The sequence below is a fragment of the Melopsittacus undulatus genome, chromosome 5 (assembly GCF_012275295.1).
Source record: "Melopsittacus undulatus isolate bMelUnd1 chromosome 5, bMelUnd1.mat.Z, whole genome shotgun sequence".
Lineage (NCBI taxonomy): Eukaryota > Metazoa > Chordata > Aves > Psittaciformes > Psittaculidae > Melopsittacus > Melopsittacus undulatus.
Window position 1 is genome coordinate 58,177,810 of NC_047531.1, and position 24,764 is coordinate 58,202,573.

At 41.6% G+C, this 24,764-nt stretch overlaps 1 protein-coding gene across 1 annotated transcript in view; it reads right to left on the reverse strand.

The window, feature by feature from the left end:
- The window catches only part of UTP20 (UTP20 small subunit processome component), a 61,863-nt gene extending 37,456 nt beyond the window's left edge, over window positions 1-24,407 (reverse strand). Inside the window, exons 1-24 of the mRNA XM_005144347.2 lie at window positions 24,363-24,407; window positions 23,335-23,415; window positions 22,571-22,637; window positions 22,256-22,388; window positions 21,720-21,908; window positions 20,212-20,293; window positions 19,008-19,145; window positions 18,454-18,609; window positions 17,762-17,908; window positions 17,131-17,265; window positions 15,626-15,703; window positions 14,764-14,942; window positions 12,716-12,871; window positions 12,143-12,231; window positions 9,722-9,827; window positions 8,408-8,558; window positions 7,917-7,979; window positions 7,427-7,585; window positions 6,383-6,459; window positions 5,469-5,548; window positions 4,596-4,839; window positions 3,513-3,716; window positions 1,618-1,708; window positions 223-308 (exon numbers count right to left, since the gene is read on the reverse strand). Of these exons, the coding sequence (XP_005144404.2) occupies window positions 223-308; window positions 1,618-1,708; window positions 3,513-3,716; window positions 4,596-4,839; window positions 5,469-5,548; window positions 6,383-6,459; window positions 7,427-7,585; window positions 7,917-7,979; window positions 8,408-8,558; window positions 9,722-9,827; window positions 12,143-12,231; window positions 12,716-12,871; window positions 14,764-14,942; window positions 15,626-15,703; window positions 17,131-17,265; window positions 17,762-17,908; window positions 18,454-18,609; window positions 19,008-19,145; window positions 20,212-20,293; window positions 21,720-21,908; window positions 22,256-22,388; window positions 22,571-22,637; window positions 23,335-23,415; window positions 24,363-24,407 (2,936 nt within the window). The remainder of the gene's footprint in view (window positions 1-222; window positions 309-1,617; window positions 1,709-3,512; window positions 3,717-4,595; window positions 4,840-5,468; window positions 5,549-6,382; window positions 6,460-7,426; window positions 7,586-7,916; window positions 7,980-8,407; window positions 8,559-9,721; window positions 9,828-12,142; window positions 12,232-12,715; window positions 12,872-14,763; window positions 14,943-15,625; window positions 15,704-17,130; window positions 17,266-17,761; window positions 17,909-18,453; window positions 18,610-19,007; window positions 19,146-20,211; window positions 20,294-21,719; window positions 21,909-22,255; window positions 22,389-22,570; window positions 22,638-23,334; window positions 23,416-24,362) is intronic.
- Between the last annotated feature and the right edge of the window lie 357 nt (window positions 24,408-24,764).

Here is a 24,764-nt window from a genome sequence, read left to right on the forward strand (position 1 = left end):
CAGAATGAAAGTGTTGCCATTTTCCTGTAAACAAAAAGAGACACTGACCAACCTCAAGACCTTATTTCCCATTACAGATAGGAAATATGCAGCTGGCTAAAATTAGTATTTATTCATTTATCTTCAACAAATACAATTCTCTCTTTGAGGCAACTGACCCTGAGCAGGCTTCTGGTACTACAGGCAGCTCATTCACCAATGCTAAAATAACAAAGCTTTTACCTGTATGGCAGTAGATGAGGATGCTTGTACGTCATTATACAATCAAGAGCTATTCTCTGTACATTCTGGTCTTGATGGGACAGTAACTGCAAATGACAAAAGAAATAAAATAAGTCCCTATCTAGAAGAGAGAAGTGCTTACTGAAAATACTGAAAAAAAACAGAGCTCAAGCAGGTTTTGGACTAACTTAAAATAGAAATGGAATGTGTGTGTTGCCAGTATAAAGCCAAGAAGCAAACACACAACTGTCACTCAAAAAAAGTGCACATGGTTGCTGGTAGTTCATACATACACACACACCACCCATGTACATAGGATAGTTGCAACATTTGTTTTTTCATAATAAGGTCAAAGGAGGTGATCCTGCCTCTCTACTCTGCTCTTGTGAGACCTCACCTGGAGCACTGTGTGCAGTTCTGGTGTCCTCAACATAGAAAGGACATGAAACTGTTGGAACAAGTCCAGAGGAGGCCATGAGGATGATCAGGGGACTGGAGCACCTCCCATATGAAGACAGGCTGAGAAAGTTGGGACTGTTCAGCCTGGAGAAGAGAAGGCTGCGTGGAGACCTCATAGCAGCCTTCCAGTGTCTGAAGGTGGGGCTATAGGGATGCTGGAAAGGGACTCTTCTTCATTAGGGACTGTAGTGATAGGACAAAGGGTAGCAGGTTGAAACTTAAAAGGGGAAGTTTAGATTGGATATAAGGAAAAATTCTTTACTGTGAGGGTGGTGAGGCACTGGAATGGGTTGCCCAGGGAAGCTGTGAATGCTCCATCCCTGGCAGTGTTCAAGACAAGGTTGGACAGAGCCTTTGGATGACATGGTTTAGTGTGAGGTGTCCCTGCCCATGGCAGGGGGGTTGGAACTAGATGATCCTAAGGTCCTTTCCAACCCTAACTATTCTATGATTCTGTGAACTGTTTTTTGGACTGTCAGCCTGCATTTTCGACTTCCAAACCAGTTACCAGTTGTGTTATCTGGGAAGACTGGATTAAAAACCAGACTACTCAAACCACCCAAAGACATCCATATTTCTTTTCTGTGACAAATACAAAATACTCTTAGGATTTGATATAGAAAGTCTCACTGAGATTTGCCTGCTCTTAAAGATTACTCTTCATAACCTAGACACTAAGACATGCAAATCATCTCCCCAGGTAGCACCCCTATCAGTTCTTCAATCTGCCACCAAACAGCACAGGCCAAAATCAAAGGTCACTTCACCATGATGCCCCTATGCCAGATGGACACACCAGACATGAAAATACATATGTTAAGACACAAATGGCAAACAGTAAATGATGAAGTAATCTTTCTTACATCAGGCTGCTCTTCACACAATATTTTGTACACATCTGTTCAGTATTTTACTAAGAATATAGGCAAGCATCACCTGGGTATATAATGCATTCAACTTCTGTTCCAGATACAACGCACGAGGATTTGAGAATTTAGAGAAAACTTGTAAGTGGGCTATCAGTTGCCTGTAAAAGAAAACATTTTGTTTAAAATGACCAGAGACATAATCCTGGATCATTAAGCAATTTGGGAAGTTTCATTAAAATTAACAAGAAAGAAAAAATCCCCAACAACCCAAAGCCAGAACAACACAAGAGGATCCCTAGTCTACATGCCTCCATTTCAGAGAAACAGCAAGAGGATACTATCCTCTTCCCTGTCCTAAGCACCTCCTTCCAGACATAATTTAATGGCATAGAGGGCCACTTTGTCAGCAGCACTAGACGGGCTCAGCTTCTGATGTCAAAGGAATACAATCAATCAGAATGCAGCTTGCTTTTCTCTGCCAGACCAGCCTGGAACACCAACAGATGAATTTACCTCTTTATTTATTCACTTGTCCTTAACTGGTGGTCATTTTGCTCCTATCAACATGAAAGGCTGCATTCAGCAAAAGACTGTGCTGGACTTACACCAGGCAAGCACAGACAGAAGTCAGTTCTTCTAGAAGTGGCTGTGTCACCCCACATCTGCTCCACCTCCACTATGCGGGAGCAGAGAGAGATGACCTAGATAAGGAAGGCGTGAGATCTCTACCAGATGTGCTGTGGGGCTAGTAGAGCCTTTCTGCATCCAGTTGTACCCTCTGGCAGTTTACACTGAACTCTCCTGGCACTTTGGTTGGGCCACTCTCCTCCATGGCTGGGCTCAGCCAAAGGACAAGTAGGACAACTCCACCCTGAGCCTGGGGCAGGCGTGCGTCCTCCTGCTGTCTCAGCCTGCCCCTGCGGACCGAGGGCTCTCCTACTCTCAGTACAAGCCTGACTGCATGAACTGCACAGGGCAAAGATGAAGGGAGGTCATTCCAGAACTCAATAATACATCTCCAGTAAATCTTTCATGCCTTTTTTACTGCTACCAGCACTCATGTTTCCACTTAAGTACATGGACATTTTGAGATGAAGGCTGAAAAAAGAAACAAACCAAAACACAGCTCTTGGACTGTCACTGGGTTTTAATTGCTACTCATTTGCTCAGTTACAAGCCAGAATCTGGGAATAAAATGAAATACCTATAAAATACCTGGGATTAAATGACAATTCAGATTGTATAACAAATGTATTCCAACATGTAAGGTGACATTTTCAAGTTCTCTGTCATTACACGGCCCATCCTTTCCAGAAAAAGTGGCAAAAAACAAACCCTTGTAGTGTATTTGTAATGGACATTTGACAGAGGTCATCGGGGTAAAAAGACTCCGATTAGACACACTGTGGCGACTTCATACAAAGAGTCACTTTCTCCATGTATTCAGCACTGCAATAACATTATAACAGCATGCAGCTTCAGTCTAAAACACCACCTAAAAAACGTCTTTGTCCCTAAGGACAAAAAGTCCTAACCAGGACCAAGACTGATAACAGGTAGGCAATGGCAGAATCCCAGTATGAATAGTCTTATTTTTCAAAGTGTTTGGCAATATCTATGGTTTTAAAAGACCAACAGATACACACAGAGAAGCCAGGGGAATGCAGGTACAATAGCCTCCAAAAACTTCAAAATACCACATTATTTCAGCTTAAAGTAACATAAACCACAGACCATCAGCAGGTAATGAGATAATGATAAAGCCTAGGCAGTGTCTTTGGATATCTAATACTGTGCAGGCAGAGTTTCTGACTCTAAGGTGCTTATAGTCCACTGAAAACTAATGAAGTGCAAGCAAAAGAAGAAAAAGGAATATATAAAAACACAGCTTTTATCTCAATATGAGTTGCTGAATCTGCCTTTCTGTGAAAGCGCTAGCAAGAGAAAACTAAAAATACTTACTTAGCAGCAGCTCTTCTTGTTTTCCTTTTTGGTAGTCCTGCAGTAATCGGCTCCCCTTCTTCCTTTTCTTCTTCCTCCTCCTCCTCCATAGCAACATCATTCACCTCTTCACCAGGTATTTCTTTTGCTGCTACTGTATCACTAGTTCTCTTTCTGAGATCCTGAGATGGAGCCACCAACGAATCTGCTGGGTAGTACTCATTTCTGTGTTTGAAAAAAAAAAAAGGAAGGGATTACACAGCACAGCATTTTTCAGGGTTTCAGGACAAGAAAGACCAAACCCCCCCAAAACCTCCATTCTCATTATTAATGGCACTGTGTGTTGGAATACTATATGGCTAAAAACTCCCAAAGAAGTATATTTCAGCAAGTGTATGCTTTTATGCCTAGAAGTTGCAGGATATAAGGCAGTGGGCCAAATACCCTAAAGGAGACTGGAGGAACTTGGTGGAGAGAAGAGAGACATGAATCACTGAAATACTAGAGGCTTGTAACGTTATGTGGAGAGCATGGAGGCTGTGTTTGCTCAGGTGAGCAGATGAACAACGATTATGGCAGTGTGATACTAAGGAAACTAACTTACTACAGCATGGTTCAATTTTTCCAGGAAGGGAATCAAAACATAGGTTTACTATTTACAGGAAATGAATATCAGAAACCTTCCCTTGCCATGAGGATCAGACCTACTCTGTGTGCATCATACTATCTGTACTATCTGATGATATCTGATAAGTGCACACATGCAAGCTCTCCCTTCCCGGGGCAGGAAACTGAATCAGCCTCTAACAAACCCAGTATTTTCCCCACTGAAATCACTCCCTAATGGAGTAATGAGGCTGTGACAGGGGCAAGTCAACAAATAAGACACTGAGCAGCAGAAACTGCCAGTTCATTTCAGCCTGCTTCTTCTGTGATGTTTCTAACCGAACATACATTCCAATCAAAGGTTATCTTAACTGGAAACAGACATCTCACCAGCCATGCACTCAGGAAATAAAAGTCTATAATGGGATAGCCATAGTTTTAAAGCTCAGCAACAACTGAAAGCAATGTCCTCTCAGCTGAAAAATAAATCTTACCTACCTAACAAATCTCAAAAGAAGTGGGGAAAGTTCCCTTGACCTAGGCTCCACTCTGTCTGGAAACTTATCCAGTGCTTTCCACAATAGAAAACGGAAGTTTGTGTGGTCCAGCCGCTCACTGCAATCTGTTCTAGTCCACAGCTGCTCCAGGAAGACAGCCCCCACTCCTCCTTCTGGCATCTTCTCACTTTCTGTTTCAGCAATGCTTTCCTCTTGTTCATCTAGTTCATTCTGCAGCTCCATTTCTATAAAACAGATGAAGAAAAGCTCTTCAGGTTACTTCATAATTGCCAGTAGCAAGGGCTCAGCCCCTCATTACAAAAGTAATACTTTTGGTGACATGTAACTGTTTAGACACCTGTATTTAACACTGACCTGAAAGATCTGCACTGCTTAGAAAGTACTCTAGGGTGCCTTACAGCCTCAGTTAACCTCAGTTTTCTTGAATAACAGAGAAGTCCACAAATGGCTGTGTGCTCATGGCTCTATCATGAAATCACAGATGCCATGCACCCATAGGTAAACCTCAAGAAAGACACTGTTTGCAGAACTTCCACACAATCTATGGAGCAGAAACATGGTCAGCCTGATTATACAGGTTTTTTCATCACTTCTGATCAGTCTGGGCAGTCACCTTACACAGGGACAAAACTGCTGCATGGCTTCCCACAACCTGCAACTCCCTCCTGAAATGCAGGCACCTTTTTTGTCTCCTTGTTGGTGTTTAGGACAGAAGGAGACAGTTTTCTCACAGATCTCTCTATTCCTGCCCTAGACATGATGCTGGTAGTCAAGAACCCTAATTTCCCAATCACACATAAACATAGTCATGTCTGTGTTACTGTTAGAATAATGATTAGGAGCTGTGACTTACCAGCATAGGTAGCAGCCTTCTCCAAATGTTCATAGAAAACCTTCCAGAACTGTTTATTCTCCATTTCCTTTGCATGAGAACTAACGAAGTGTAAGACAGCATGAAATTAAGATGAAAATAAAAAAAGCCATGCATCACTAGTACAATCTAGTACACCAGTACAAGTACGCTTTGATCACTGCCTTAATGTGGGTGTCCAAAGAGAGGACATCTGAACAATACAGATGCGGCACTTCCTTGCCTTTACTGATGTATCCCACATGGCAATTGTTATTAAAATAATCTGATTGTATCTCATGACTTCAAATGAGCTTAAATTGAGTAAAAATGTTCACAAGATTTCTATTGACTTCCATAAAGTAACATTATTTAGAACTAAAGGAGGAATTAGTATGGGCATATCTTTCAAAGAGCTAGTTCAGTATTTTTTAATTAATTCTCTAGTTTGAATTCTCTCGTTAATCATACAAGAGAGCAAAAAAACCAAGAACGCAACGCAGACACTGATGTCGATATTTAGCTCAGCTGTCACCATGGTAAGTCTTCCCTCCCTGTTAGAAGGGTTTAGAGGTTTTCCAGTAAGGGCAGAAATGTCAGAGTTAACTGAGAGGGACTTCTTGCTCCTTTAAGCATTTGTGAAACACTAATCAAATCCTGCTACCTTTGAAAACTCTGATGCTATGTGACTATATTCGTTGTGAATTCCCTTTAATAGTAAGAAAAATCAGAAACTAAGTATCAGTATACACAGATTGTGATTTGAGATCAAATTTGTTCCAGAACATTTCACATGAAGGTTATCCTGGACAAATCTCTTCAAAGTGGACACTTGTAGCTAAGCTTTTGTTCACAAAACAATGGAAAGGATGTTCTGTAAGACAACCACAGACTAGCATCCAACTGCATATACTCACGTTATGAGTTCAATTACAGGATCCCACAGAGGGCTGAAGTTAATATAAAGCATTCCTAGTAAATACCGAAGAGGCACCTAGAATGACACACAATACCATCTCGTTGAGATGTAAAAAAACATATCTTGAAGACCAAACACCTCTCTCTAACCTTTTTCCCTCTCAAAGAGGAGATGTTGATCAAAGAAGTTCTCAGAAGTGCTACAAGCTATGAATCAAGTAACACTGCATCACTCATTGTCTCATAGCTGTATGATGAAACCTAGAGCTTTTACAGTAAGCTGCACTGAGATCCTGTCACTATACCTACACATCGTGAATGTGCAAAAACCAGTTCAGCCCAGCCGATGATATGGCTTGCCTGCCTCCCTCTCAAACTTCAGGGCTGCCATAGCAGTATTAGGGACCTCAGAAAGATGAAAGTTTGCCCTGAGGAGTCTTCATTGAATTAGGACTAAGAGCGTGGCCTCCGGACAGGCTCCTTGCTCATCTGCATGCAGTAGGACTGATCTACAGCCCTTGTTCATAGGAACTTACAAGCCAGTGTGAAAAATTGTACAAGTACAGCAACAGCCAGAAAAAATAACACTAATAGAAAATCCCCTCCCACCAAATCCATGATCATTTAACTAGTAAAACTGTGACCATTCCAAAATCCAGAAAGTGAAGTCCCCTTTAGCTCAGCAGCAGAGGAGATTCAGCAGTCTCAGGTGCACAAGATTTTCATCCTGCTGCAAGATCCAGAAGCTAGGATCTGCAATGGCTAATGGGAGTTCATGTATGTGAGTTCATATCAAAACCTGATTAATCTGGTTGTGAGCCATTATCAAGATACTACTGTTCTACTAAATATCCAAGAAAACACAACAGTCCTAAACACAATGGCAGCTGTGATCTCTACTAAGTATTCTAAAACATAATCTGAGAGCTCATTGATTTTTTAATGAATGCTCATTAAAAGCTCTGCAATCCATGTGATGGAGCAGAGAATGCTTTCTTGGAATAAAGGAATGAGACAACTGCTTTTTGACTTTAACTACTTACCTCCTGCAAAGACCCACTTGGTATTCCAGGCTGCACTATATCACATCTTAGTTTCCTTAAATAGAGAAGCTTCTCTCTGTAATCGTTCACTGTCGCTGGCACAAGTTCTGCTTGAAGTAATATGGCAAATACTGTCTGGAATTTGCCTGTGCTGTCACCCTGAACAAACAAGTGACATGTATTTTATTAAGAGTATCCTTTTCCTGTTGAAAGGTATTTCAATAGAATTGTACAGAGTCCCAGCCATTTCTGGACCAAAGAACAAAGTCAAGAGACTTGCTCTGGTTCCACCACTTAGGCATCAAAACTCACACATCAGAAAATATCAGGAGGCAAGGAGACAAACAGATAAAACTGGACTATGAAAGCACAAAAGCAGAGGACAACCTCTACCAAACACATTCTTTATTTCTGCAAAGTGGAAAACAGCTAACACACAACATCAAACAGAGATGGCTTCGAAATGCTGCGTGAGAAGTTTTAGCCCTACCTCAATCTGTGTAGAAGGTAGATTCTCGAAATGGTTTAGAATTCGAACAGTCAATAGCCGGACCTATCCAAAGTGGAAACGTATGTCAGAAGCATGAAGGAGAATGCAGGCTACACATGCAGATATATACACATCTAAAGAGAGGTTAATGTTTTGCACAGAAGGCTGATTTCACTAGATTCCTCACAGAGCTGAGAAATGGATACGGTCCAGTAGTCTATAGCAGGCAATTCAAAATGAATACACTAGGCTGCTGCTCTGATTCACCCTGAGGGAAGAGACAAGCCTTGCAGGTCTAAAAGTTAACCTCTGTTAACTCATGCCTCACAGCAACCTCCTAGAAATGGACGCAGTCCTAAACAGATACCACGGAAGTAAAGTTTTAAACAATCTCATGTTTCTCCTTTCAGTCTTCGTCACTTAACTCAGTTTACTCAAGTTATATTGTTAAAATACAAATTATCTTGCATGTGCTCAAAAAAGCAGATTACCTTAGAAACACCAGTGGAAATATTAGGATGCAACTTCTCAAACAAGTCCATTAGGTTTCCCTGGGAAAGGGGCTCCTGGCAGCCATAGAATGCCAACCTTGTGTAATAGAGATCAGCCAACAGCAGTGCAGAGGGGTCTGAAGGGAAAGTGCTAGAATAACAGAATGTTTTATTTGCATACAGAGAGCACTGCAACAATATAAATATTTGAAAATAAGGCAGTAGTGATGGTAACAATATTAAGGGGAAATTCCACATGACTTCAGACTCTGCTGGCACCAGCAGGCCAGTGAAGTTAGACTTCACTGACCTGCTGGCTTGCTGCCTCAAAGCCCAATAACCCATGACAGGCCCAAGAGGCATGAGATTCCTCCTTTGTATTAATCAGGCTTGTCAAGCTCAGGATAGCAGGCTGGATCTGTCCTCCCCCAGGTACCCAGGCAGTGATCAAATTCAACCGAAAGAAAATAATCCAGGCCTAGGTGAGACATGAGGAGTCCTGCCTGTCCACAGGGAAACCTCCTTCTGCTACTTTCATCCCTTGCTTTAGGTGGGTTTCACCCCAAGCCCAAAGCTGTCAGAAAAACACTAGACTGAAGCTCCCTGCTAAGACTTCCTGTCTGATCTGGGCAAGCTGTTTCATCTCCATCATGCCCCAGACATGGGCACCATGATTTCATAACTGAACACGATATTTTGAAGCTCAAGCCACTGAATACTTGGAGATGCTCCAGCACAACAATGGGAGACAAATTCAGCAGGATTTGCTGGAGACCAATCTTACTCGATCCCTTCAGCCTCTCACTTATGTGTGCTAATTATAAACAGAACAGAGTTACAATAAATAAAATGAAGCATACGAAACCTCCTCCCACTGTGCAGCAGGCACATACATGGGTATGTAGAGACAGGGTAGAATCCCAACAGTACCACAGACTGCAGCAGTTGAGGCTTCTGACACAATTCAGAAAGCACTTTCCTGTCTCTTTTATCATTATAATGTAACAGTTACTAAGCTTGGTGATCCTAGGTGAAACTAGACCAAACATATCTGGCACACTACTCTAAAGCTGTCTAAGAAAACTTCAGTTTGCAGAGAAAATACCACTGAACAGGCACTACATCTATCTGGTTCTTCAAACAAACAGTGCCTACAGCCTTGCTATCTTACATAACCACAATACCGAAGCAACACATTGGTGTAAACAGAATGGGCAACACACAAAGAGGCATTTTTGCCTACATAAAGGCAAAGTCAACTTACTGTGCCTTGGAAAATCATGAAAAAAAACACAGAACAGGCAGTTTACTTACGTCACCAAGCTCTTGACACGCTCCACAGGTAACAAATGGAGTATTTCAGAAGACTCTGCCAAACTAAGGAGAGTACTTACAGCTTGGCAGGCCACAAACAGGCTTCCTGGAGCAGGGAGAGAACAAGAACAGCCTGTATATTTACTTAGCTCTCAATGACTTCTGTTTGTATGGTGCTTGCCCATCCTGAAATGGCTGGAGTCACAGAAATAGGGTAATATATGGATCCCAGAAATGGCATGCATATTTTCTAACCATTATCATAACCCGTAAAGGAAATAATCCTCTGGCTATCAAAGTGCCTACTTATTTTTGCAAGCCAACACAGAAATCTGTGAGCAGCTCCCAGTTTGCATCTGTTTCCATCACACCTGCGTATACAGAGAACAGAGATCTGGAAGTAAACACTGCTGCAGGAGTCTCAGATAGCTCTGTGCTATAAATGATACTCAGAAATGAAGAAATGCTGCCCAAATTTATATGAATGTAGCAATAAGAAGCAAAAATATATCCTGATCCTACCATACAGGTGCCTATAAACTCTGCCACTCCAGCAATGCACGATACACTATGAGATCTACAAAAGGCATTCCAGATACTTAAAGACTGAATATTCATTAGTGCATGGAAGGAGGGTTTGCTATGGCGATAATGTCTCCTTCCTAAGCCTCTCAGCCTCCTTTAGAGATCAAGGGTTTTCCAGAAGCACAGGAGAGTTAAAGCCCTTCAAGGTAAGAAAGGGGAAGGGCAACTCCTTTCCCCTGACACTTCTAAGTTGGCAAGCAGGTTGTTAAATAAATTAAAAAATCCCCTTTCCTTTATCTCTTCCCAAGGAGAACACTGTTCCTAAACTAGGCAAATTGAATAAAGTTTTTAAAGGATATAATTTTCTTACACACTGCCAACTGCCATGGGAAAGAAGGGGAAGCGAGCACTTATTTCCCATTTATTCATTTGAAAATGTCCCTCTATTCCAAGTTGCTCCATTCACCAGGAATGTGCTGAATCCTGCTCACCTTTAATGTCCACAACGAGCTCCTCAAAGAGAGGAGAACATGTAATGGCGGAATGAAGCTTCTTAGTGTAAGGGTACAGGTTTCCAAAGTGCGATATTTATACCATCTGGTATGTCTATGCTGGACAAAGATGGCAACTCCTACCTCATTACAGACACACTTATATGATCAACAGGGGTAACCACTTCCATACAGGCAGTTATTCCGTAACAGCTGCCAGGGTTATCTTGCTGTTGCTCTGTCCCAGTTTGCAAGCCATCTTCCCTGTACTCCACAACAACCACAGAAAAACACCCGGTTCTGGGGCCTGCATTTTGCCTCAAAGGCCAAGCAAGTCAAATACGGAGTACGGGGCTGGGGTGTGAAGGACTTGCAGAGATCATGGAGCTGGAAAGAAAGCCAGAGGATGAAGAAAGTGTCCAGGAACCCTAGTTTGGGAGGAAGGTGAGGAAAATCAAGCAAAGAAGTGTAAGATGGGACAACAGAACGCAGAAGCTTAGGACTGAGGTTGCATCTGTTTTCTCTTATAGGCAAAGGAAGAAACAACAGCGTGCCTCTTGCATGCACGTAGAGCTGCTGCAGAGCTGACATGAGACCCAAGAAAAGAAAGTTTGTGTATTCTTTTTTTTAGAGTAAGTATATTGCCACTAAATAATCATGACAGCATGCAAACCCTGCAAACAGATCAGAAGAAAGGGCTAAATTCAGCAGGACCATGCTTGACAAAGACTAGAGAAGGAAAAGCAACAGAGCCAGTTGGCAGATACGTTTAGGAATGTTAACGGAGGCATTACGAAGGGAAAAGACCAGATTCTGAAAAGCCCTTTCAAACTAAGCGAACCTGGGGTTTTCCAATACTTGCAATCTCCCTCATTAACAACTGTACTGTATAATGCAAGCACATTTAAAACCCCCTTTTTTTTTTCCCAGCCAGAGAAGGAAGATGATTAATGACAACCAATGGAGGAAAGATGCAACATTTTAGAACTGGTGCTGTCACTGAGGTCAGAAATGGTAATGTCTCCAACTTTACACTATAGGTCTGAAATAGTCTAGTTGGTGTTTGTCAGTCAATAGTCTCTCCTTCACTTGACTGCTTCTGGTTTAGATGGATTTCCATCCTTTTATTTTCTCACTTCCTTCTTTTCCTTCCCAATTATCTGTCTTTCACTTTGCAGAACATTTGCTGCCCCATTATTATTCTTATCAACAGCAAATGCAGAATTCTTTGCTGGAGGGCACTTCCTCCCAAGCTTTGCTTTTCTAGTTTCACTTGTGCTTGTCAACAGATTTGAATACAATGCTACTGCTATTCATTTTCATGCTTTATGTAATCAGAAAAAGTGCTTTACATATATTTATGTATCAATAAAAAGCAAATAAACAGGAAATAACCGTAACTGACCTTTGCAGAGACTTCCTTTGTCAATGGCTGTGAAGAGAGAGTCTATGAAATTTGTCACACGATGCAGAGTGTTTGCTTTGTCCATTGGTCTGTCCAAAATAAATAGGAAGACTTTACCTATATGTGACACTGACAGCTACATCCATAGGAAAGCTTTCTTTGACATCTATCTTTTATTACATTACAGATAGCTCACCCCAAATCTGAAACAAGCAGCAAGTCATTTTTGCTATTTCCAATTCACAATTTAACTTGCAGCATTCACTGCACCTTCCAGAGGTCAATGCTTAAAACACGGAAACTGAAACATGTCATTAACATTTCTATGTACTGAAGTACTAAATTTAGGGAGTAGGCAATCACGAAATGGATATTCTGTTTCTGACTTTACTACTGTCATTTACTCATGCCATTTTCACACAGCATATTTTTTGCCTCCTAACCCCAGTTTCCCCAAACTACGGTTAGTAATTTTTGTCCTTCCCTTAGTACAATGATTTCTGACAGACACTGATTTCAACTAGACAAGTATTACATAAATACATAACAACAGTACCTTAGAATACCCCTTACCTAATATGTGGCAGTATAACCAAGGCAACCCAAGGCTGTGAAAGGTCAGTGATGTCTTCTTTCTCTGGTAAATGGATTAAAGACAGTACATGATCCAACACCAATTCTTCTGCCTTTCCTCCTGGTCTTTTACTTGTTTGTTGCCTTGTATTAGAGCTAAAAATAAAAGCAACCTTTTTAGTAACCTCCTCCTCCCATGATATGCAAAGTTAGGTTTGCTATTTCTAGCAAAAAGGACTTGGACAAGCTAAGGGATTTTTTTTTCTTTCTAATGTCCTCCACAGCACAAAACATGAACTAGTCACGCTAAGAAGCACCAAACATGGCCCACAGGAAATGTCAGATCTGCATTTCATGTTCAAATATTTCTAGAAGGAAAGATACTAGTCATCAGTTGGATACCTTCACAAGCAGGACATACAGCCTCTAGAAGCACCTGAGAGTCATCTCTGAGATTACTGTTAATAACCAATGAACTAATGAATGACAGAAAACAACCAGTGAGTTAAAAGTTTGGTGACTTAAAAGGAGTCACAAGGTAAGCTCAAATCAACAAGCCCATCTGCAGGCAGAAAGGGTTAACATAGTGGAACATATGAAGAGGAGTACTTCACACCTCTTGGACAGCTATCTTTCCACCCAGTGTGCTTGTAAGACTGCAGTTAGAAGCTGCATAGGATCCACCCTTCAAGAAAAACAGAAGCTAACAAAAAGGAAATGGCATCAAAAGCCATTAGAGGTTTCAGAAAAAAAATTTATGAGTGAAACCTCAAGGAATTAGGATCGTGGCCCAGAGAAAAAAGATTTCAGATGTTTCTGATGATCAAAGCCTGGTATTTGTAAAAGTTGCATACAAAGAGAGAAAATATTTTGCTTTTTGTGTTCCCAGCAGATAAACACCAATGAATCTAAACTGCAATAAAGGAAGTTTAGTTCATACACTGAGGACTGGGAAAAAAGCCCCAAACAAACACCTGTGTAATCATTAAAGCAGTAAAGTACTGGCACAGACTGCCAGGTGCAGCTTTGGAACCTCCAGATTTGGAGTATTTAATAACAATTCAGTCGGACATCTTTCAGGTCTGGTTCAGGACTTGCTAATTCCATCCTAGGCAGGAGATGAGGTATGCAACTCTTGATATGTCTCCTAGCCCTAATTTCTGCCACTGACATTGCAGGAGCATAAAAAAAATCCCAAGTAGGACCAAGGTCCTCTCAGCTAAGTACTCCATATCATTGGAAATCCAGAGATCAACAGACAAAGAAAACGTAATTATACTGATTCAACCTTCTGTCCCCATTCTATTAAATAAAGCTAGGAAAACCCACAGAGTTACTGCTTTCAGGAAAGATAAAACCTTACATAAAAGGCAATAAAAATCACCACTCTGCAGGTAAATGCTTTGAGTTATCTGAACCAGAATGATTAAAACAATCATTACCAGTAGATTAGGAACGGTCATTCTATGCTTGACAATGGTTACTCCATCTTTCCACAGAGGCTCCAGGAGGAAAGCGACCACTTCATTGCAACAAAAATAGCTTTGCAACTAACAGTCATGCTGTCCTAGCACAATGCTGTATCTGGATTAACTACATGCCCTTTGGTACCCAGCTGTACTCTATGTTAAGATTATAGTGCAACTGACAAGAAAGCTCCTGGACAAGACATATGCGTACAGGGAAGAAAGACAGGCCACAGGCAACAGGTTAATAATAATGAGAACCTAGATTGCAGCATTCACTACAAAGATTAACTGCCTCAGGATGCAGCATGCAAGTTGGTGTAACAAATCCCCCTCACACACCTACTGAAACACTTGCTAGTCTTTTTGTATCAGAGGTAACCTCTTCAGAGTATCCCTTCTCTAATAATCTCAGAAAAAAAAATGGGATCCTACTGTTAATCACTTGGTTTGCAAATCTACCAGCAATGTTGACATTTACACCACTTCGGCTAAAACTGTGGAATAACCTTCATGTAGCTCTGCGTTGCCTTCAGGCCTGCAGCCATGCACACACATCCAGCTAAACTGGAGAAGTCTCACCTGACAGACGATTCAGTGAAAGTGAGAGGATACTTTTCAAATGGCATTGAACCAATGGTAGGAGGTTCTGCTTTCACCAGAATGAGTTTAGCCAGAATTGCCATTGCCTCATCCTTTGCAAGGGCATCTGTGCCAGAGAAGCAACGCTCAATATACGCCAGAAAGTATGGAAGAAAATGCTGAAGGGACACACACAAAAAAAAAAAAAAAAAAGAAGCAAAAACCAGTCAAGTATTGGTAGGTCTCTTCAATCACGATGAAATCCAAAATCACATTACACCAGCCACAGAGGAATCCAAACAGCGATGAATGAGCACTTGCAAAGCACCAGACGTATCAGTCCTGGCGCCCCAAGACACCAATCAGCATACAGACATGCTCATCCTCCCACCCCAGCAGGTATAGTGATTTGATGTAAAAACTTACTCTGCCTGAAATCTAGCCTCATCAGGACATTCCCAATCCCTGACTTTCCTTTCACCTCCCACTCTGTTTTGTGAACTCGATTTCTCCTAGGTCACCAGTTCCAGGCTTGACCTACACACATCATTATTCTTCATTTCCACTTAGCTTCTCCAGGACTCCTCCTCTTCATCCCACCCATAACAAGGCTACCCTTTTAATTCCCAACAGACTAGCTTCTCTTTGTGAGTATGTAGATATTTGTCACCTTTCCCAACCCCGATCACCATTACTAAACTTCAACACAATGGCGTAAGTAATCTCATTCTTAGAAGGTTATACCAGAAGTTAAACATCATGGCAATACACAAAAATGCTTAAGCTTGCAAGGCCAGGTAAATATGCTATGGGTTTCCCTTTGGCAACAAAAATAAACTAATGCACAAAAGCCTCCATGTACCCTCTCAAATTGCTCCATTGTAAACATTGCTTCAGAGAAGTCCAAAAGAAAGCGGCGTTCAAATCCACTTGCAAATACCTGCAAGATGCAAATGAAAGGTTGACAAGAACACATTAACAAGAAACATTTCATAGTAAACTCTACATTACTCGTGGGACATTTTTTTCTGGTTTATGAATCAACCATGCTTTGAATTCTGAACCATCCAGCTCAGCTCTCTGTTCCCAGCTAGCAGGGTTTGTCAGTTTAGGCACACACAGGAGTACTATTTCCAGTGATGATTCAAGTAGAGACAAGCACAGACATTTTTAACAAGCCCTGCTGGATCCAAGCTGGCTCTGTGCAAAGTCAGCTTACTTACCCCTTTAGTATGATGTGTAAGCTGAAAGTTCTAAGACTTAAGAGACACCAACTGTTATGAAAAAGCTTAGATCCAAAAGATTTTTCAATTCAGCATTTTTTTTTGTGCAGCAGATTGCAGAAAGTTTACTAACTCATGGTCAAAGTCAACCTCTGTGCTTCTGAAGGGCCCAAGATAGGAACAGCCATTTGAAATACTCAAGATCAATGCTCCTCAATGCCGAGATACATGACACAGAAACACGCACCCAGGTATTCCTTCCCCAGACCCTTCAGAGGACAAGGACAACTTTAAGCCTCCTGTTTAACAGAAGCCCACACAAATACCCTCAAATGTTTGAAGGACCATGTTTCCTGAGCAACACTAGACTCATGCCACAGGCAGAACCAATTTCACTTCAACACAATCAAGGATGTGTTGAAGACCAGGTGAAATTTGATCTTTTTTAAACAATTGCAACAGCCTTGTTTTCCCATTGTAGATCACATTACATCTTTTCTTTTAAATATTGTTTACATGCACAGTAAAACTATGGTCCAAAATTATAATGTAATAAGAAAACTGAAGAATCAGACTCCATAGTAGCATCTCCTATTAACCTTTGCAAGGCTGCATTTGATAGGCATGTATACAGGGTAATCTCGTCAATGCTTCAGGAGCAATGGTAGTACTGAAATGTGCCTGCCTCTGCACTTTTGAAATCAAACCACTTACCTGAACCTTGTTCACAAAACTAAGCCAAGCTCACTAAATGCTTAGCAACTTAGTGAAAAAGCAGACCTTTTTCACTAAGTCCAACTCAATGATCTACTTTATAACCTAAGGCAGAACATGTCCCTTCTCTGTTCTTCCTCCATTCTCTACAGAGGCTGTAGGTATTTGAATCAGAACCTAGTTTTAATTGCAAAGAGGTCTGCCACAGTGGCACTACTACACTGAAAGCATTTGTGTAAGACTGTCAAGGAGTCCCCAAGACCTCAACAGACATTAACTAAGGCATTAGGCAGCTTCTCCCTTATCTGTGCAAAAATGTTAAAGGGAACCTTACAGTATGTTTCCTGGCATGAAGGAGAATGTCCTGAAATCAGTCTGCTATGTGTAACTTAAACTCTGGGTTTCTGCTGTAAGCAGCAGTCCTTGTTACCTTCTCAATAGCTTCCTTGGTCAAAGAATCAGGCAAGAAAACATTCTCGGCCAGCAGGAATGAAGAAATGGTCTTCAGCAGGGTCTTGCAGCAAGATGATGAGAGATCTGGTGTTTGTAACATTTTTATTAAAATCTGAAATGAAAGAGAGAGAACTGATATTTGTCTATGAAGACAGTGATTGTTTGGTCTGAATGACCTGCACACTCCCTGGAGCAGGAGGACACGGTTTTCTAAAGAAATATTTCACAGAAATTAATCCTAATAATCCTGTTGAAGTTTGAAGGCACTAAACCTACATTTAAACCTAATGGGGTCAAACATGTGTATCTGTTATAACTGTCCTAATCGCTAATATGGGGATCTAGGTCTCCTTTACAGAAGCAGGAACTGGTCTCTAGAAGCAGCAGCCTTGCTTATTCAAAGGACCACACCAGAATTATAGTACAGAGGTAAATCCTCAGTGGATTGGAGAGGCAGCAATACTCAGAATAAAGATCTCTGTTCACTCATCTCAAATCCTAAGCAAAATGATGCATCAGAAAAATGTACAAGTGCTTCAGCTGACCACACCTTTTCGTACCAATTGATGGTTCTCTGGCACAACAGTCAATGTGGCGGTCTGACCTACCCGGCAGACATCTTCAGGCAGTGAGATTTTGGATCCATTTGCATGTTCCACTAGGATCAGATAAGCTTGTAGAATCCTCTGCATCTGCTCTGAAACCATAGCGCAATTTGCCTTAGTTATTTTCCTCTGCAAGTCTAAGAGTGACCCCTGTTTAAATAAAAAAGGAAAGCAAAATGTTTCAGAGAAATTATTGGACCCCGTTTCACTTATTGTTACCTGAAAGTAATTCTAAAGAATCAACGTCTCATCTGCCCAACAAACTGCTCTTGACTCTCATTCATGTTCAAAAAACTAAACCTTGCAGAAACACTGTGTGATTTCCATTATGTAAAACACACACCCTACATTGCTTGGATAGAAACACAAATACCTCATTAGACAAGGGTCTCCTGAAAGGCCAACACATTACATCCAAAACAGGAAAAAGTACTTGGCCCATGGTATGGAAGCACCCAGCTTTCACTGGAATTATCAGAAGTACTTTTTTAAGCATCATTATACTGATATGGATTCTGTGAGATTACTCATATCATTAAACTATACGTAAATATAACTGCTCTGGAACACTCCCATTAGTGTCCCTTTCTGCCCAGAGGGTATAAAGAAATATTTTTCTTGATAAGTGCACAGAATTTTTTCAGTCTGATGAATTAAAAAAAAAAAAACAACAAAAAAACAAACCACCAATATACCTCCAGGCACTTGAAGACAATGTCAAAATGCTCCTTATGGATATGCACTACAGCTGATCTGATCATCTGCTCAAAGGCTTCTCCTACAGTAACCCATGGGAGTTCAATTTCTTCTTCAGTAACAGGCCCCAGCTTTGAGAGAATTAACTTCATAGCCTGCACAGGAAAAGAGCATATCGTCCTTATACCTGGAAAATAAATCTAGTAATCCTAAAATTAATTAGTACCTGTACTTCAAAAGTATTCCAGTGAGTTTGATTCTTTGTAGAACGATTATGGAAAAAAACTTAAAAGCTATGACTTAAAATCTGGACCATCAGCAAGCAGTTCTATTTTAATATCTAAGAATACTGTGCAGGAATTTCTAAAAACAACCTTTCTCTCTCAAAGAATTTTCTTAGGAGGCAGCTTTCAGATCCTGTTAAGCAATGAACAGCATCCTTACCATCAAGCATCCACCGAGACAAACAAGACAACATTCAGTGGTTTCACTGAGCGTTGCCTAAGGCCCCATTACTGCAACATTTAAGCCAACAATCTTTTCTTGTCCTTACCACCTCTGCACAGGAGTGAAACATGTTTCGAACACCCTTGCACATCTCAAAAAGTAGCTGTCCTACACCTTCCACCTTCTCCGGATGCTCCCCCAGGTCACCAAACATTAAATTGAAGATTGCATTTTTATCAGACACCTACAAAACATAAGGAGAAAATAATGGTTATCTTCTATTCAAAGCTGCAAGATGGATAGAGGCAATTAATTGGCTCCACAGTACACCATGTTACTCTCTGAGTCCCTCCTTCCCATAACAGTTCAAACTCATTATTTCTGCAACCACAGAGGGAAACTGAAAGCAGGAAAATTATTCAGTTACTACAGCACCTCTGGCTCAAAGGTGCACACAGGTCTACTTAGGTCACTGCAGCTGAAATATGTGGGTTTGATTATTCTTATGATTTTAAACATGTGCATAAATGCATCAGTAAGCTGACTCCAACTGAAACACAAAGGTTGCTGCACTGGTGTGGAAAGAGACATGTAGCAGCTGATCAGAGAACCAAGTAATCCAAAACTGTAACTACACTCAGAAATACTGCAAGGACTTCTGGACCAATATTTTAAAGCCCTCCATTTCTGAAGATTTAACCTGAAGTTCAGCATTTTCTGAAAATAACCAAACACATTTGCTTTATTAAGGTCTCTCAACTTAGACAAAAATGAGGATACTCAGATTTGCTCGCCAGTCTCAGACATCCTGGCTTCTGTATATTTTGACTTCATAAAAACAAACAACTACTACTCCCTTTCCTTACTCCATGAAAAGATGCTGTCTGATCTTGACTGATGCTCCTGGGAACATTATATACTTTGATTTTCAGGAATGCAAAACAGTTGTCATGAGAATTTTCTTTCTACAAAGGCCTTAAAGCATTCATGAAAAAGTCAGTGAGCAAATATGCACTTATAAACTAAAGCCTCTCTTCTGCAAGATTACCCTACCATTCATAGTCATTTTAGATAAACCAACCACAGCCATATGGTTTAACTGCTTTTAAAACACAGCACACCAAGACCTCTGTTTACCAATGCTGATACAAAGTGCACGACATTCTCAGTAAAATACTCTCTAAAAATGACATGCTGGATGCCACTTCAGGCCTTGTTAACCCTTCTTTGGTGAAAACCCAACATTACACATTGAATCCAAGAGCACCCACAGACTGGAGATAGCTTCAAAGTACAAACACCTCACTTACCTTTCTCATTAGAAAGACAAAACTTTCAGCAGCAAAGTTTCTGATGTGAAGCTTGTGGTGAGCCAGCAGGGTGCTGTACAGGCTACAAAGACACAAAATAATCCACTGTCTTAAAGGCAATGCAAGAATTGCCACCGAGTTCAAAAGTTTTTCAGTTTACATTGCCACTTTTTACAAACACTAAGAATCTGTCCTCCTAGAGAAGGTAAATACTTTCCTCAACTCAATTCCTTCCCACTTTCCCTGGATAAAGAACAGAGAAGGTTAAATGATAACACCAGGCAAAAAAAAGCCACATTCAGAAATACCTCTGAAGTCTCTGGATCCACCCAGATTCAAATGCAGCATCAAAATTTTCCAATACATATACTCAGCAGCAAAAAGTAAATCAAAACTGATTTGAAAAGCCACAGGCTCTCCTGTGCACGTAAAAGTTTCTAAAGATACACAATTTACAGGGGTGATAAATATTTGCATGTTGCTGGTAAGTATCAGTAATAGCTGCATGTGGCTCACCACACATTTAGCACAGAGCGCGTGGTGCCTCAGATTTACAACCAAGCAGAAGTTTTTTCAATATGCTTGATAGCTTTCGCTGGGTTGGGGAGGAAATCTGTAACCCCTCTTTTGTTCCATCTGCTCCAAATCAAAACTGGGAGGAAGCAATATGGACACAGCAGCTGACAAAAACAAGAGCACTGCTACTACAACAATGTAAGATTGAACAAGCAGTCATATTGGGTCAGCCCACTGGTCCATCCAGCTGAGTAACCAGTCTAAACCAGCCAGAAGCAGATGCCTGGGAAATGTTTAAAAACAGGACAAGCACGTGTAAATCAGCCTTCAACCACCTACAGCTCAGGGACTCCTCAAGCCAGCAGTGCCTCCTATGCATCTGGTAACTCCCTACAACTGGGTCAGTTTCTCTACAGTGATCTTCCACATCCACAGCATCCTGTGGCAAGGAGGTTCAAAGTATATGAAACTGCATATCTTATCTGCTCTCACTAAACAGACAGGAAGAAAGGAAAAACATAAAAGGGGAAAATACTGGGAAGTGATTAAAGACTCAAGGAATTCATTCAATGTCATAAACCCAGATGTTTGCAACTAGGAAAGACAGAAACGATACTATGACAGAGACACCTGACAGATACTTAGGAAACCTGTGTTGAATTTAGACTTGGTCACAGATTTTCAAGATGACTCTGACAATCCAGTGTCTTTCTGAGCTTTGTTCACCCAGCTGAACTGGATGCTTCCTCTCAAATTCCCACAGGAGGAAAGGAGACAGAAAGCCCAAATCTGCAGCCCAACCCACATTCCTCCTCCAGTACAGTGGCCCATAAAAGTCAGTAGGATCTAAAACAGAGCTGTGTATGATAAAAAGGCTCAGAATCTCTCAGAAAGATGGGAAAGCATGCTAACAAGTATTAAACATTAAGCATTTACATTTCTAAAGCATCTAATGACTGCTGATCAAGACGGTTATTAAACACAACTTTTACCTGTATATGTTATGTATGTCTTTCACCATCAATCTCCACAAGTATTTGTAGAGGTAGGAAAGAGAGGTGAAAGCCCATTCCAGCAGGTCTGTGTCCTGTGTATCCAGTAACTTGATGATGGCCAGGAAAAAGTCATGAAAGTGAGGATAGAAATCAGCCTGAAGATCTCGAGCCAGCTGCACCACTAGACTGTGTTTCAGAAGATACACAAATGTTAGTACATTGCAAAAACAATCCAACAAAAAAAACAGTCAGACATTACATAATCCAGCAGGGTCTCTTTGGAAAGAAAGACAGCATCGCATTTACTTCTCACTATTTTTAAGAGAAGCCTTAAGGCAGCTGTGGATGGCAAAAGTCTTAAAAACCAGGCAGGTAACAGTTTAAACAAGAAGACAAAAATAATTAACATCAAACAAAAACACTACCATATTTTCCTCAGGTATAGTAAAAAGAAAGAACACTCACAACAGGAGTCATGCTTACTTTTAATACCATCAGGACTTCTGACTACATTTTGTTTGCCATATACTTACTCTAATAGGGGTTGGTAAGCAAGACTGCCTTTAACTTGCAAATGTGTCTTCAAGCTTTGCACAATGGCACTCTGGTAATAGACCAGCTGATTGAAGGACTGGCATTTGTTGGCGACTTCATTGTAGAATTGCACTGTTCAAAACACAAAAGAAAAACCCTGAAAATGAGTCCAGTTGGATGCAGGAACAACAGCTGTCCAGTGCCCAGTCCAAAAAATAATAGAAAAACTCTCACTGGGCTCTAGATGCAGAAGAAATGTATTTTAAATGTTAACATTTTAAGGCAAACAGGAAATCTGAATAAAAATGACATACCAAAATGCTGAGTGAGGTTCAGTTCCCTCCATTTTCGCAGTCCTTCAGAAAAGTAGGTTTCAAGCTCCTGTCAAAACAAAGATAAAGTAACAGCTAATGAATGTAGCCTGCAAAGATGAGAGGTTCAAATGAAGAAAACTACCAAATGCCTTAAACATTTTGAGAATATTTCAACAAATCTTGATGACTTCATTTCAGAAAGTTCTGTGAAATTTCCCTGAAAATAAGAATTTGCTTTCTATGTTCAAAACACATATGAAAATATCTGGTGACAGGACTTGTTTATGAAATTGCTTTTTAGACCTCTGTTGACTGGCCTTGATGATGCTCAGCCATAACCCAGCCAACAGAAATGCTTTGGGATTTTTTTTTTGATCTATAGGACACATGTAAATGACTCTTCTTTATGACCTACAAAGACACATGCTCATGCTTTGTACATATGCTGTGAATACTGCAACTGCTCAGCACCTGTAAATCTTTGCAGGTTCAGACGTAGGACAGCATATTCCATGCTCAGAAACACCCCAGGCCCAGCCACATGGGAGCCATCAGAATGGTGGCTGCCAAAGAGTCCGTATGGCAATACTGCTAAGTAGGTGGATGAGTAAAGGGGAACAAAGCACTAAATAAGGCTCCAGGAAAGGCAACTCTTGCAGGAGCTTCTTTCCAAATTTCTCCTGAATAAATGTCTACGGGAATCTTCCATTAGTGTAGGTACTTGTGATGTGATTTCAGAAAATGACCACGACTACTGTTCTCACCTCAGCATAGCTTCCTGTTCTGTCAATCCGATGAATAATATCGATATTAACATTGCTTAAGCGCTCCGAAAAGGTAAGAAACTGCAAAACAAAAGGACATGTTTCTTGCTCAGTTCTGAGAACAGCCCTCTTAATAGCACATTGTCTGCAAACAGAAACCCCCACTTTTAAAGACAGGCTGCCACACAGTACCCATCAATCTGTACACAGTCCTACTATTTACAGATTTACAAGTGTATTTATTTACTAATTACAAGTTTTAAGGCAAAAAAAACCCCCAAACTTGCTTAAAAAGCCCATGAACAGGGCTCTCCCCCCTTGCTCTGTACAACAAAGATTCGCAACCCACAAGTTTTCACAACACAGTGCAAAAGATGCAAAGAAATTACAAGGACATGTAGTGATAGGACAGGGGATAATGGCTTTATAGTGAAAGAGGGTAGATTTGGATTAGACATAAGAGGCTCTTTACTGTGAGGGTGGTGAGACACTGGCATAGATTGCCCAGAGAAGCTGTGGCTGCCCCATCCCTGGCAGTGTCCAAGGCCAGGTTGGACGGGGCTTGGCGCAACCTGGTCTAGTGGAAGGTGTTCCTGCCTGCGGCAGGGGATTGGAACTGGATGAGGTTTAAGGTTCCTTCCAAACCAAGCCATTCTGTGATTCTATGAAATCCACCGGATTTCAACAAACTGCCCGGCTCCTGTCTTTCCTGAAACAGCGCCTAAGATATACCCACACTGGATATTACTTTTTTATAAAATCAAGTCATTTTCTACGCTAAGGCTGTGGCGTGCCTGGTGTCCCCGATCCAGGACGGGGGAGAAGCTGCATTCCGGTGTCTCGGCCAGGGTCCCCCCACAGCGCTGCGGGAACCCAACGCGGCTCCACCACACCAGCCGCCCTCTCGCCTCCTTCCCCAGCACCGCTCTGGGAGCCAAGCACTACTGAACTAACCGAGGATAAAAACCCCAAGACCCTTCCCCCGGCCACCAGCAGCGGAGACACTGCGGAACCGGGCGGGCGCTCACCCGGTGCGTGTTCCCCGACTTGTGGGCTGAGGACTTGCTCTTCATGGCGGCAGCGGTACCGACAGGGCAGTCCCGAGCCCCGCAGCACCACACCGACACCCACACGTGCGTCCTATGCACTGGGGGCCGCCATGCCGGCCGCGGGCTGCCGGGAGAGGAGGCGGACTCGCCGGCGGAAGGGGCGGGTGGCGGATGCCGGATGCTGGTATCCGCAGATGTGCGGTGCTGAGAGGGATTCCGGATGTCACAGCTTCCCTGGGTAACCTGTGCTAGTGTGGCACCAACCGCGCAATGGAGAGGTTTTTTTTTCTTAACACCTCATGTAAATCTGCTCTCTCTCAGTTTAATTTCTTGTCCTCTCACTACACGCCCTTGCAAGAAAGTTCTCCAGTTTTCTCATAC